General features: G+C 40.0%; 1 protein-coding gene across 2 annotated transcripts; it reads right to left on the bottom strand.

The window, feature by feature from the left end:
* Positions 1 to 946: 946 nt before the first annotated feature.
* inpp5ja (inositol polyphosphate-5-phosphatase Ja) lies at positions 947 to 13930 on the bottom strand. Of its 2 annotated transcripts, none has more exons than XM_079365309.1 (13): positions 13066 to 13930; positions 10929 to 11516; positions 8474 to 8581; positions 8187 to 8295; positions 7985 to 8101; positions 6580 to 6755; positions 6261 to 6372; positions 5545 to 5654; positions 5240 to 5450; positions 5019 to 5156; positions 4874 to 4939; positions 4687 to 4791; positions 947 to 3453 (listed from the first exon to the last, which is right to left on the bottom strand). In XM_079365309.1, the coding sequence occupies exons 2-13, from the start codon at positions 11510 to 11512 to the stop codon at positions 2983 to 2985; spliced, it is 2307 nt and encodes a 768-aa protein (XP_079221435.1). In that variant the 5' UTR covers positions 11513 to 11516; positions 13066 to 13930; the 3' UTR covers positions 947 to 2982. The 2 variants fall into 2 exon arrangements, with proteins under 2 accessions (XP_079221435.1, XP_079221434.1); XM_079365308.1 differs by having other exon boundaries at positions 13086 to 13930.
* Positions 13931 to 14218: the final 288 nt, after the last annotated feature.

The following is a 14218-nucleotide window of genomic DNA, read 5'->3' as shown; positions in this document are numbered from 1 at the left end:
CCCAAATAGGTGTTTATTCATTTTCAGGAATTAAAGAGATTTTCACAGGCTATATAAAAATAGTATTTCTCTAAGGCTATTTGAGGACGTATTCTTGGCCTACAGGTGCACATTTTGTTTATCCAGCAAACTTAAAACATACAAAGTGATTTACACGTGCAAAGAAAGGGCTTCTAAAAATGAATGGACTTGTTTTAATGAATAAAAATGAAAAAAATCAGAATAGTTACAACTAGAAAAGAATTAAGGTTGGGAAAGTATTTTGGAGGCTATATATTTTACCTTATCATTCAGAGGCTTGGTTTAACAGGAACAACATGAAGTGCTGCTCTTTGACAAGACATTTGAGGGAAATGTTTGTAGGTCTTAAACATTCATTCATTTAAGGGACTTAAACATGTATTATTAACCAAATTTCTTAAATTCTAAAATTTGGGGGGGATATTTTGTCATTAGAAAACATTAAAGTCGGTTGTATTTCATTTAAGGGATTTCAGAGGGCTGAAAGGAAGAAAGTACTGTATAGTGTGCCCCCAGTTTAAAAAAAAAACTGTTTTTAGGTTGTCAGTGTTTTCTTGTTGTTTTTAACTGCTCTTTAGTTGGCTTTGTGATAGAGTGCAGGCTGACCATTAAGACCACTCACATATTTTTGGCAAGAAAAGCTGTTTTAGAGGTATTCCTATATGTTTTGTAACACTGGGTGGATATTAGGTTTATGGATACACTGAGATTGTTATTCTTTTTTTAAGGTGACAAACAATATATATTGACTTATATATTAATTGTAAATACATGTGAGCATTTAAAGTCATCAAAGAAAGTGAAAGGTTTACATCTACCTACTCCTTTTCGAACACTCTTCTCTTTTTTTTATCTTATTTTCATTTTTGGTTTGGAAGAAAGTCTTTCATTCATTCATTTAACTTTCAGCAGCCAGTTACATTTTAAAATGTACATGGGATCAAATGGATTTTTTTGACAGCACATGAGAAAAAAACAACCCAGATGATATTATGCGTCTGCAGCTTGTTTTACCTCTTCATCCTGTGTCTGTCTTTGGTTTAGGGCCTACTTGATAATCCAAAGAGTGATTATCTTGATTACAAACATGGGGGGTGCACACAACTCAAGCCCTTCTTGTTCTTGATTTCATGCATGGCGAGCTTATTTGTATCTGCTTGTGTCTGTATCAAAGTCTCAAATACTCATTATGTGAAAAAATACGTAGAAAATAAGTCTCTGTACACACTTCCAACACAAATATTCTTCCTGACAGTTTGAAACAGTGTTTGTCTAATAAACAGTATGAAGTAAGTTTGTTCTTGTTTTATTTGCACACTCACACAGTTACACAACACTGTTGCCTTGAAGCAAAATAACCACATTAGCCTAAACATCCATTCATAAAACTCTATAGAAGAGGGACTGTATTCACAAAGCTGCTGAGAACAAGAGCATTAATCTAAGATTACCATTCAAGTCACATAATCGTACACACATTTTAGATTGGCCAATAGGTAGAAATGCTCTATCTCTCTGTTTGGATACTTTTATTAATTTATGAATACAGACCAAGAACTATAGAGGGAACATTTCAAAACCATCATCTAGTAAATGCAAGTTTCACATATTTATGTCGTGACACAGAGGTCTAAATCAACACACGCACGCACGCACACACACACAATGCGGGGTCCTTATTTTAACACGAGACTGTTTACATGGATCCTTATTGCTAACAATAAAACTGACCACATGTCCATCACAGGTTTACTCTGACTTTGGTTTCACATTCAATATGTTTGTTTACGTATAGCATATGAGTCTATAAAAGCACTTGTAATCAGGAGTCTGGATACATCTGTGACTCCCTGATACACACAGTGTATGCGATTGTGATGATGGTAGATTCAGAAACAGAGAACTGCAGGGCTACAACGCGGAATGTTTGCAAACGACATTAGAAGTCTTTAAATGTGCTGTTTCTACGAGCACACCGACTCTGTGAGATCAGAATCCTAATGCATGGATATTGCAGTTGTTCTCCTTGTTCAGCACCTCTTTTTTTTTTTTTTTTTTTTTTTTTTAAACCTGGTTCCTATTTTTTCATATTTTGGAGACTCCTTGACAAATAAAAACAACAAAGTCTCGATGCCTTAAATTGCATCATCTAGCAGACAGAAAACAGGCCCTAATGGCTGGTACAACATCTGTTTGGGGAAATGTGCAAACTCTCAATATATTCACTTTAAGTCTTTTTCTTTTTGCCATAGAAAGGCTCATATAGTCTGACTAAATTACAGAGAGAATCCCTACAGAGACTAATCATTTTGTGACATTATAAGGAAATATTTCTAAGACCAAAAACAACTGTTAAAAACTTCTTTCGAAGCCACCAGACTGCACTGATAAAAAAACAAAAAACATCTCTTGCTTGCAGAAGACTGGTTCCTGGTCTTCGGCTGCCTTTATTGATTCGTTTGTTTGTTTGTGGGACTTGAGGTCATTTTAAATAGTTATCACGTCACTAGCACAATATCTTCATAACTCGACAAACCAATGAAGGCAGGGATGACTAGGAGGTCTAACTTTCCGCCCAAATAAAATGATTTGTTAACTTGAGTCCAGAGGCTTTGAAGAGAGCGATGTAGCGACTGTTTCCTGTTTGAAAAAAGACATGTAACGCTTGACAAAAGGTTGAATTCTGTAGGGATGCTTTTTGTGACATTGTAAAACACATACAATAACAATCTTTGCATCTCAGTGGTAAATTAAACACTCTTTGTTGACACACTTTGATTGGGGTATGTGCCCCAAAGAAAGAAGCTGCATCCATTAAAGCCTGATTCAAGGCTGCTGGATGAAACAATCTTCTAAAGCAGTCCAAAAAATTGTATAAACCTTTCGTCATAACACCTCAAAATCTGTAAAAATAGGGCTTATGTTTAAAAATACTGTAATTCCACTTTAGTTACTGATATTCTATGCATTGTCTGTTTGTCCTGCTTTGCCTATCTGTTTGACCCCAGTGGGGCTAACCTGAGCTGGTCTGTGTTCACCTATGATGGCTGCGATGAGGGCCTCCGGTGCAGTCACCCCCCCTCCTGGAGACACAGGGCTGCGGGGGCTGAGCGGACTGATGGTGGGTGACTGAACAGTATCGGGGGAGACCAGCCGCTCCTTCTTAGCAACAGAGCATGGAGAGCGACTGTGGGTCTGTCCTTCTTTGCTGCGAGGATGGAGGCTGAGGCCCTGCAGGGAGGGGAGGGGGTTGGAGGAGAGAGACGAAACAGCGGGGCTCCGGCTGCGACGGTGACGATGGTGGTGTTTGCCGTTTTTAGGGCTAGGACTGCGGGAGCTCGGAACCAGAAGGACCAGAGTGCTGTCGTCTTCTGAGCTGACATCTGAGCTGTCAGAGCGACGACTGGTGGGGCTGTGGACCGGGATCTTGATCTATTTAGAATGAGGGATTCAAGAAAAAATTTAAATCAATACTGGGATGGATACTTTTAAAGAGGCATCTACTGCTGAGGTGAAGATAATTCAAGGGGCTTATGCACTGATGGCTGTTTGGTTGGGCAATGTATCTTATTTTGCTAATCATATGATATGCTTAACAATCAGAATCTGCACAAAGAATAGAACTCAAAACATATAATTGGAAAAAAAAGCAATATTTCCTACAGAAATGTTGTGGAATGAAAGTATAAAATAGCAGAAAAGTAAAGGAAGAATAGTAACCAATTTACATAAATGATTTTGTCCATAGAATGTTCCAAACTAAAACAAAGTGTGTTAATGCAGTCTACTCACGGAGAACTAAACATTTAAATCCTTACATCTTTAATGAGAACATTTTATAAAACTTCAAAAGGGGAAAGCTGCCAATTATTTTCAGTTGACTCTCTTAATCATTAATCCACTTGTAATTTCATCCCTAAGGAAATTTAAATGCAGTTTCCTCCATGCCTGCCTGCCTGGCCTGCATAGAGACCTGAACTCAACCCCATGAAATTACTTTGTGAAGGAGTGGAACACTGAGTGCCAGTCAACAGTGGCAGACTTCACTAATGTCAGAAAGAAGAGTAAGTCTGACTGGTAATGAAGCTGGCACCATCTGATGCAGTGTTTACGTTTTTCATATTCTTTTATATTTGTCGTGTACTATGATGCTCCTTTTTATCGTACGTCCTCTATGCATAGCTCTTGTGGCCCCTTACTATCAATTTCTTGTATTAATAATCAATAATTCTAATGTATATTTTTCCTTGCTTTGTATCACATGACCTGTCAGGTGACTTTAGAGGTTGTATATATGTGGAGGTGCGTCTCCTCACTTGTTTAGGTCTGATGAGAGGCTAGGGCCCGAATTGTCACATGTGGTGATAATTTCCATTAAATGTGACTTGTCTTAGTCTTCTTTCTGTCTTTGCTTTTTTCTTTTTGTCCAGCATCCGGCTCTCAATAATACCGATGTGCATGCTATTGGATATTTTTGTAAGACTTCCCAAATGTTAAATCTCGTGAAAAATCTTTCCTGGGAGAGGGAATGTGGTTAAAAAATGACCATGAAAGAATCAAATATTGAACAGTAACATATTGATCTAATTTTTGGATGTCCATATTCTCTTTGCCTTACATGAAACTATGAACGTATAATAATAAGCAGTGAGATACTTTCATTACCTGAATTGATGTTGACAATCCAACAATAGTGTTCATGTTGTTACTATAGTAACCCAATATGTATTCACAGTCATCTCTTGGTAAATCCTCCTCTGAAAATGTCACCTGTTGAGGAAAGGAACTTAAATAAATTGTCCCTGCTTCGCTGCCTTCACAATAAATGTGTGATTTTTAGTGTGTGAACCACCTGTGTTGTATGCTCTCCTTTGGCCCATATGTATGCCTGATAGTCTTTGTGATGTCTGAATCCCACCTGTGGAAAAGTAACAATGTTAACAGAAAATCGGCACACATTCACATAAATCCCAACGCTATGGAGCAACAATAATGACCTTGTATATTGCCACCCAGTCCCATGAGCTGCGCTGATACGTCGATGCAACAGTGAATCTGACTGTGGCGTCTGAGACTCTACTCCACTCCTTTTTGACCTGTAGCTCCACCAGAGGCACCTCCACCTTGAATGGGAACTAGAACAGGACAGTGTAGGAATTGGATTAAAAAGAAAGTTCATCGATTTGGTTACAGCGTCGACAGTGAGGAAATGTCTCACGTGGAGTGAAAACGTCGCAGAAACAGGTTTGTGGTCACTGATGGTGAAGCCCATGTGACTTCGGTACACATGCTGTGTCACTTTAGTTGCCCCACCTAACCACGAGGTCAAACCCCGCTGTAGTGCTGCATTGTGGGTAGGAACTGGGGAGCCAGTGCGACGGAGGCGCCAGAGGATTCTGTCTGTCCACGCTGGTTTCCTCTTTTTAGCACTGAAAGAAGAAAAACAAAAGAGATGGGCAGTTATAACAGGCACTGACAGTTTTACTGCTCTGAGTCTGATGGAGTGATGGACACTGGACTAACCTGGTGTCGTATGTATGAGTGCCCACATCAAACTTATATGTAGGTGGGAATTTGAGTGGACCCTCTATGAAGCCCTCCAGAATGGACTCTGTGTTTTTAGCCATGTTGAGCTGTAGAGACAAAAAGCGGAAGAAAAGGAGCTGGTGAGGGAGGGTAGTAACTGTATATTCACATCACTGGATCCAACATGTTTATCTCTATGACAGCAGGTGTTGTTAATCATACCAATCCTTTAAGGCGATAAATATACAAACACCATTCATAAAATGAGGGAACTAAGTGATAATACATTGTAAGACAGTCAAACGAATAGTGCTACAAAAGCCTTACTACACTGTGATCAAGTGCTCGGGGACATTATAAAGAAGTGTGTATGGCATCAACATCCTCTTCATACAGAAATGCTAGAGAACAAAAATGACAAAGATTTCACACATCTATGACATATCTTTTATGTCAAGTTTGAATACACAAAAGCAGTAGGGTAATATTCACATATAGGGTAGTATTCACATTTGTTGTATTCTCCAAAATGATTTTTTTACTCTCATTTTTGTTTTGTACAGATGAGTGTACAGGCAAGAATGAATTGAATTAATCCTAAGCGATGGCAAACTTGCATTTCAGCGCCCTCTGCTGCCCATGGTTGGTGATCAAAAGGAAAAGAGGTGCCCTTGTAAGTAAAAAAAAAAAAAAAAAAAAAAAAGACGTCTCACCTGATCTCGCTCCAACAGAAGAGGCAGCTTATTGCTGTCAATGGCACATTTCACCACATGGATGTCGTAGTCTTCAATACGGAAATTTAAATCGCCAAACCAAAACACCACACTGGGAAAAACAAAATGAACAAAATAAAAACCCAAACATGTCGGTTGTTAAAAACATTTAACAATGTAACAGCTTTGTCAGTATATTAAGTATTACATAAAGTATGTTATTTGAATCTCCAGACTTTCTAAAGATCAAATAACAACACTCTAAAATGGTCCCTTCAGCTCCTAAATGACACTTAAATGTTTAAATGTTGTCACTCACTCGTGGTCCAGCACACCCGTGGCCAACCCTCCTTCAAACTGCTGCTGCTGCAGGATGCTTTCGAAGTCCTCCATCCGCTGCTCCAGGTTCCTCATGTGAGCCGGCAGGTGACAGTTGAGAAAGCACACCGGGTGGCCAAATATTGTCATCCTCGCACTGACGCCACCTTTATTCCCCTGAGGAGGGAAAAAAAGGGAAAAGAGAGAGGACAGAGAGAGAAATGGGTATAAACTCTAAAGTCAGGGGAAGACAGAAGACCAGAATATTGTACTCTGGAAAAAGTACAGCTACTTGATTATATTGTACTTAAGTAGAAGTAAATTACTGGTCCAAAATAAATGAGTAAAAATAAAAAGTAATTCTTGTTCCTAATGCACTGAGAACTATGTACTTACTTTAACACTTGATGGGTGGGTTAAAAGTAAAATAAAATGTCTCCGTACCTTCATGTGCAGTGCAAAAATATCTCTTGCTATGATCCTCAGCATTTCAAAATATGTTTGAAGAATTCTTTAGACAAAGCACATGTAAACAGCTCAACTGAAATATAATCTTACTTCAATGAAGGGCAACAGGTGCATTATTTCTCTGCGGCACAATGAAAGTTAGGAAAGGTCATTATTTGTCATCCTATTAACACAATGTTCTTCAAGCCAAACTGGACGCTTATGGCCAAGGTTTGAATTCGCTTTTTCAGGTTTATTCTCAACGTTACTTGGACTTTAAGCTGAGTCAATATTTTGGTCCAACTCATCTAACTCCATCATCTGATTTGTGTGCAATCAGGCCTTTACTTTTCTGCCATCTATCTGTGCACCTGACAGTCATGTTGGTGCGAAATGTCAAATCAACAGGTTTTTTTTAGCCCATTTACTTTCATCTTTTTTACTCACTAATGGAAGCTATTGATTTCAAAGTACAATACTTCCTCCAAAATAAACTTAAGTAAAGTAAGTAAAATAACTCTACTAAGAAAAAGTACACAAAGAACGTACTCAACTACGGTAATGAGAGTATATGTAATTCATTCCATTCATCCCTGACTAAAGTAAAAAATAATAACATAGGATTATGTATCAACTATATCTGTGTTCAGGGACAAAGTCAGGGTATTTTTTGCCCCTGAGTCACAGAACCAAAAAGCCAGACAGCCTGCTGCTGCACTGACCTCAAAGAGAAGGAGACTGCACCAGCAGCCAGAGGTGATGCTGACATCAACACGCACGAGAAGGTCACACACTGACATATGCACCCACACATGCATGTGCCTGTTTGCAAGTGGATGCACTCACACATGACACCACTAAACTGCCCCATCCCACTAACACAACCCATCCCGAAATGTGCAATGTAATAAATCTCAGAGCTGAATTTAGAGCAGTACTTTTCAATGCTTAGCACGTACCCAGTATCCCCCGAGTCCTGTGCGTGTGCTCTGTGTCTGCACACCTCGGAGGAATGGAAGATGGCAGAATTTAGAGAAAACCAGCAACAGCACACCCTGCATACGCTGGGACGCCACCTAAACAGATCATTACCCAAATAAAAAGTCATTATCAATAAGATGAACTAGAAAAAGAAGCACCTTCAGATTCAACCTTACTGACCAGAACATATCCAAAAGGACTGAGTGTGTCCATGCAACGCTCGCTCCACTGGTCAGAGAAAAGAACATCCTTCAGCCGCTTGTTAATCATGGAGTTGACTTCTTGGAGTCTATGTGGTTGCCAGGAAATTAGAGAAATGTAATTTAAAAGTGGGAAAAGGGCTCTGATAAAAAAGGACAGTGATGTGTAACAGAGGCAGACGGAACAGAATGATCACAGATCACTGAGTGGGCACTCACGGCTGTCTCTCTCTGGCACTGCTGAGCCTGGGAGAAATAAATGCTTACCCGATGATGAACATGTCAACGCTGCCATCTGAAACATTTGGTCCAAACAGAGCAGTGATGTCATCTGGTGGGACAGCAGATCCAACGTTCCATGTGACGATGTAAACCCTTTCAGAGGATAGAAAACGGGGAAGTGCGGCATTAGAACTAAGTCCTATATAGTGTATACTGTAAGGTGACAGAGGATATAATCTCTGCTGTCATCCTCAGGGAAATAGCTTTCATCAGTGCTGCTGTAAATAGAAAAAAAGACAAGCACAATTAAGCACCTCTTTTTACCTCCACGATGACTAAGGTATGTGAGTCTGTGTGTTTGTGGGACTGTTAGACGAGGTAAAAAAAAATATGGAGCAACATGTCCATTGAACCTTAACCACCAGCAAAACAGTGTCATAACAAAACCAACAGAAAACAACAGAGTGACAACTAAGACTTCTTTTTATAGCTGATTTTTTATTTTGAAAACTCTCTCTTTATCTGTCTCTCGCTCTTTACCGTATAAAACAGAATTATTGTTTCATGAAATAGCTCGTCAAAAACCTGAAATATTGGACAGGACAGACATGCAAAAGCTGGAATAGCTGTTTAAGCATGACGTTTTTAAGCTTGCTAATTTTGTCTCAAAAGCTCGGAAACAAAACAAGACAGTCTGTGTTCTGAATGAGTGTCTCTGTTGCTTTTGCTTTCTTTTTCTGTTCCATGACAATGAATACACCTGCTATGCACTCTGATCCTGGAATATGGTGTCATGTAAGCACATGCGGGATGACAAAATTATGAATCAAAAAAACCTCAGCTACAAAACAGTTACATTAAATGTCAGCAATGAATATCCTTTACCATACATTTTTTAAACGTTACCTGTTAACAACATTATTACCTGGTGAAATCGGGCGGATTGTGTTTATCGCTAGAGTGAAAAAAAACCCCTCTAAAGACTAAAGAGGGCAAACACAAAAATATGTCCAAGGCACTTCCATTACAAAAGTTAAAAAGCTTTTATTAATACATGAATACAGGTTAAGTTCCGATTGTGAGGCAGACAAACGCGTTTCAGCTCAGAGTGCCTTGGATATCTTTTAGTGTTTGCCCACTTGTCAGAGGATTTTTTTTCATCGTATCATTCCACCTTCTGAAAAGACCACCTTTTCTGTTCAGCTCGATTGAGAGCCCACACAGCACTCCTAATCACTGATGTCTTATTACTACCTGGTGGTATTATAATAACCCAGAAAATAAGGATGGATTACATTTGTTACATATTTGTGTATTCACACCGTACGGAAACCGCTGGATGTATTTTTGAGGCATTTAGCTAATAGGCTACAACATGCATGTTCACCAGTGAGCTTTATTGGAATATGAACAACGGGTTCCTGAGTGTGACACTGGGCCCGGCAAAAGTCTAAAAACCTCCATCTAAATAACTCAATCTAAAGCTCTGTAGTCCTACTTTCTCTTTCATTTATACAAATACAACACAAAATATATTGTTGTAACCCGTTCATGCAGCAAATGCTTTCATGTATTCTATGATTCTTTCACATGTAAACTTATTGTGTATGACTTTTCTGATCACAAGCAGCACCCACAACAATCAAGCCTCTGATGATGGTATAAAACAGAAATCTTAGACATAAAGCTGAGAAGGTCATATCACTGTCATGATTTAAAAGGTTAAATGTCATTTGTTTTGATTATTTTGATTATATTTGCTACTCTTTCACTCATTCGTATATGTTTAAATTATCAAGCACCTCAGCTGCTCTGCGACCTTGTGCTTCCACTAAGATTTTCAGGCTCGGTAAACCTGAATCTGGTGGAGATTGTTTGGTTTTGAGGACCTTCACTCTGGAAAACAGCTTGTTGTGTTCAGGGGATCAAGGTGTGAGCTACTTTACCTGCAGAGGTACTAGTTTCAGACAGGGGTCATTTTAAAATCAAATCGAAACAGTTCTTTAAGGGGGATGAGTCTTGTCGTCATGTATACTCTTGTTCCTCCTGTTTTATTTTGTTCTGTTATATGATAGTTTGTTATCTATGTTGTTCCATTTATTATTGTTGCGCTTGTTTGGTTCTGTTTGCGTATCTGTTTTGATTTAGGTATTTTAAAGGCCCTTGTAGGGACGGACAGAGCAAGTTAGCTTAGGCTATAAATGCTTTAGTCTTTAGTTTACTTGTCCCTACACAAATAAACATTACATAAATAAAATGAGTATAACAACTGCTGATAATAGTATGCATGTTGTTATGTAGTATGCTCTGTCAGCTCTTCGTGAAAATGGCAGCTTTGATTCATGTGACGCAATGAACGATCTGGCGAACATCAGCCACTGACTGCAGCTGTATTTCGACATAACAAAGAAAAACACAGACGGCAGAATCAATACAATCTCTTTGGGAAATTACAGTCATACATTACGTGATCAAATAAAGGTGTTGTCATATTTCTCACCTGAAGTCATAGTTCTCTGCCTGCACTTGGCTCTGTGTGGAGCTCCCAGGTGAAGCCGCCCTCTGCAGCTGAGGGCTGAAGCCGGGTTTGGGGCTGAGGTTGGAGGTGAGGCTGGGGTTAGGGGCCAGGTAAGGCCGGCTGCTGTAAGACTGAGGGCTGTGGGGACTTTGAGGACTGTGAACAGGTAAAGAGGAATCTGTCGGGGAATGCTGCAGGAAGTTAGCGTTCCGGGGTCCTGGAATACAAACTGGGATCAAATCTATTTCCTTGGAGGTGTCCGCTAAGGGCGTCTTAGAGACTGGTTTAGTTCCAAGAGCAGTTGGTCTAGGGCGGCTTATGCTTGTCAGCGAAACTGGACTAGACCCAGATTTTTCCTGTTCAGAATGCATTTGGTCTATTGGTTTTATGGGAACCACTGCAACCTGTAAAGGGCTCAATCCAGCCTGCTGCTTGAGCACCTCAGGTGGGACGAATGTGAACTGTGGAGTTAAACTTGGACTGGGAGTGATCAGTGTGCAGGAGCCGGCTGGCACTTGTGGCCCACAGGGGTCAGCACTGATTTGTCTCTGCTGCATACTATACATCAACCTGCAACAGGAAGAAGGAAGGTAATCAAGACACCAACATAATAACAGATAAGAGTGTTTGAAAAGTCAAGACAATGCAGCTAGTACGGAGAATAAACACGACACAGGTAACTTTTTCATTCTTCGCCCTTTCCCTTATTTTATTTTAACGTGCCCTCATTAAGGTCGCAGAGCCGCAGCATTAGCATCAGTCAGTCTGTGTTACACTACACTACATAGAGCTCCAGCCATGAGGACATTAAGTAAATGGACTTGAGCTTGTATAGTGCTTTTCTAGTCTTCTAAATACTCAAAGCACTTTTACACCATATGTCACACCTACCCATTCACACACTAATTGCTGGTTGCTATGTATATTGACACAAGTAACTAATCCCGATCATACACATTCATCCGCAGGCAGGGGGGAGCAGGGGTTAAGTGTCTTGCCCAAGGACACATCGGACATGTTGCTCACAGCTCGGCATCCAGCAGGGTATCCTTCCGGTAAAGAGGTGAACTGCGCCACACAGCCCCCATGGTGTATATAAACAAAAGAAAGTTAATATCCTGATTTCACTTTTTTTTTTTTTTTTGGAGAGTTGTATTATGATGACATTCAGTTATGTTTGATTTTTACATTAGGGCCTATTAATGATTAAATATCTATCTATCTTGTGAACTACGGATGCACTTAAGTGTTACACTGATGCTGAAGCATGCTTAAGTAACTTTATAACACTAATTCATTTATTAGTTAGTTTTATGAATAATACAAAACTGCAAAATAACCAGAGGACGAACTGAAAATTATAAACATATCTGCTCCAGCATTTGACCATCAAGAAGTAGCGCATAAAATGGAATGATGAAAATTCAAGAATATTACATTTGCATATTACAGCTCTTTGACTTTTTATTTTCCAGCAGTGGGCTAAGGAACTAACTTTGAGTCTCCTTTCCTGGATCATACCCTTGTTGCCTAGCAACGTTAATTAGCCTCTGACCCTCTTGCAAAGCAAAAGAGAATACTGTTAGGGTTCATTATGGGATGGTATCACACTGTATAGCACTTTATAGCTCACAATTTAACAACCATTTTCTCCCTCCTGAGAGACAAGAAGCTCGGAGCTGTAGATGATGGAGCACATCACACAATGTCAACAGATACTGTAGGTCACGAGGAGGAATAGGGCCTCCCTCCATTTTGTTTATATGCCCTCCCACACAGAAATTAGACACCTCATTTAATCATTCATGATATGCAAATTAGGACCTCTTTCATGTGATCGCACACACTATAGTAACCTGCAAAACAAAGCTGCGAAGTGAAGACGTCCAGAAGAGTCTGTATTGTATTCATAAAAGTACATAAAGAAACTTTCAGAGCTTAAATAACAAAAAAGTGTGCCCTTTTTAATTCTTCCCCCAATCATTGATTGTATAGTACATGAGTCTCATGTCTAAATGACCTCATCTACAAGGTCTACTTGAGAATCATCAAAAAACACAATTGTGCATGCAAAATCAACACAAACGCATCCTAGTAAAGGCTTTATTGTCTTACTTACCTCCTGAAAACATGTCATACCTTTTGTGCGGTTTTTAATTCCAAGGTGAACCTTAAAGGTGATCTCAAAAATTGCAAAGAGGAAGAGCATCAGCCTCCCTCTGTCTCGCACGTCAATCAAGGCGACTGGTTTGTCACATAGGCTAAAGTCTAAAGATGGATTTGAGTCTGGGTACAAAGCGACCCAGCAGCAGCCAGCAGGTCGGATGAGCCTTCGGTAACGGGCAGAGTGGACGTCTCCGTCACGGTGCAAACCGCGCTGTCTGCAGGGTTGTCAGGACAGGAGGCGGCCACGCATGATGTGTCCGGACTCGTGCATGTTGGTAATGGCACAAAATCCTACTTTACCTCCTACTCCTTATGACTGTCTATAGCGCAGAGCAGTTGGCATGAGCAACCGACTACTTTATAGTCAGTAGCATTCCGGCTGCACCTCCTGCACACCGGCCGTACACACACCCATCACGCGCGCGCTCTCGGTGTACCTCTCTCTCTCTCTCTCTCTCTCTCTCTCTCTCTTTCTCTTTCTCTCTCTCTCTCTCTCTGTCTCTATCTCTCTCTGTCTCTATCTCTCTCTGTCTCTCTCTGTCTCTCTGTGCACTCTGGGTAAAAAACCATAAACACATGGTTACCTGAGGGGCGGGTTTTAGCAGGAGAGGCAAAGCAACGCATCTACTGCCGAAGTGCAGCAAGGCAGAAATAATTGAGCATCTGTCCAATCGGTGACGTATTCATCTGGCATTAGTGCGTCATGATGGGAGCAACTGATCAACATCCTATTAATTACAGTTCAATTTGACAAAAATGATAACTGCTCCCAGTGGAGCTCTTCAGCAGGCCGGGGATGGAACCCATAAAGGACCCATTAAACCAACAATTCAAACTCATTTGAGATCTGTATAGAATATAGACAATTACCTTATTTTTTTTTATTGAAAGTAAATTTGTACTAATCTAATCGCTTAAATCATCCAAACATTGAAGTGTTACGATTTGCATGCCCGTCTATTGTCCTTCTTTTTCGTCTTTTCTGTCACCTTATTTAACCAGAAAACAACATTATTTCTGTTATCATCGTTTAAAGTCGAGGCTTTTGTTCTATATGCAAATGAGCAGTGAAGCACACTCTCAAAATACTTGATACAACAGAAATC

Source organism: Symphodus melops (genome assembly GCF_947650265.1).
Source record: "Symphodus melops genome assembly, chromosome: 16".
NCBI classification, from domain to species: domain Eukaryota; kingdom Metazoa; phylum Chordata; class Actinopteri; order Labriformes; family Labridae; genus Symphodus; species Symphodus melops.
This window is presented reverse-complemented; position numbering and strand designations above follow the sequence as displayed.

Coding starts and splice junctions, on each gene's coding strand:
- inpp5ja (XM_079365309.1), bottom strand. CDS start 11,512: ATGTATAGTATGCAGCAGAGACAAATCAGTGCTGACCCCTGTGGGCCA. Junction 5,451..5,544: donor ACTCATACATACGACACCAG/GTTAGTCCAGTG, acceptor TTCTTCTTTCAG/TGCTAAAAAGAGGAAACCAG. Junction 5,157..5,239: donor CTGCGACGTTTTCACTCCAC/GTGAGACATTTC, acceptor GTCCTGTTCTAG/TTCCCATTCAAGGTGGAGGT.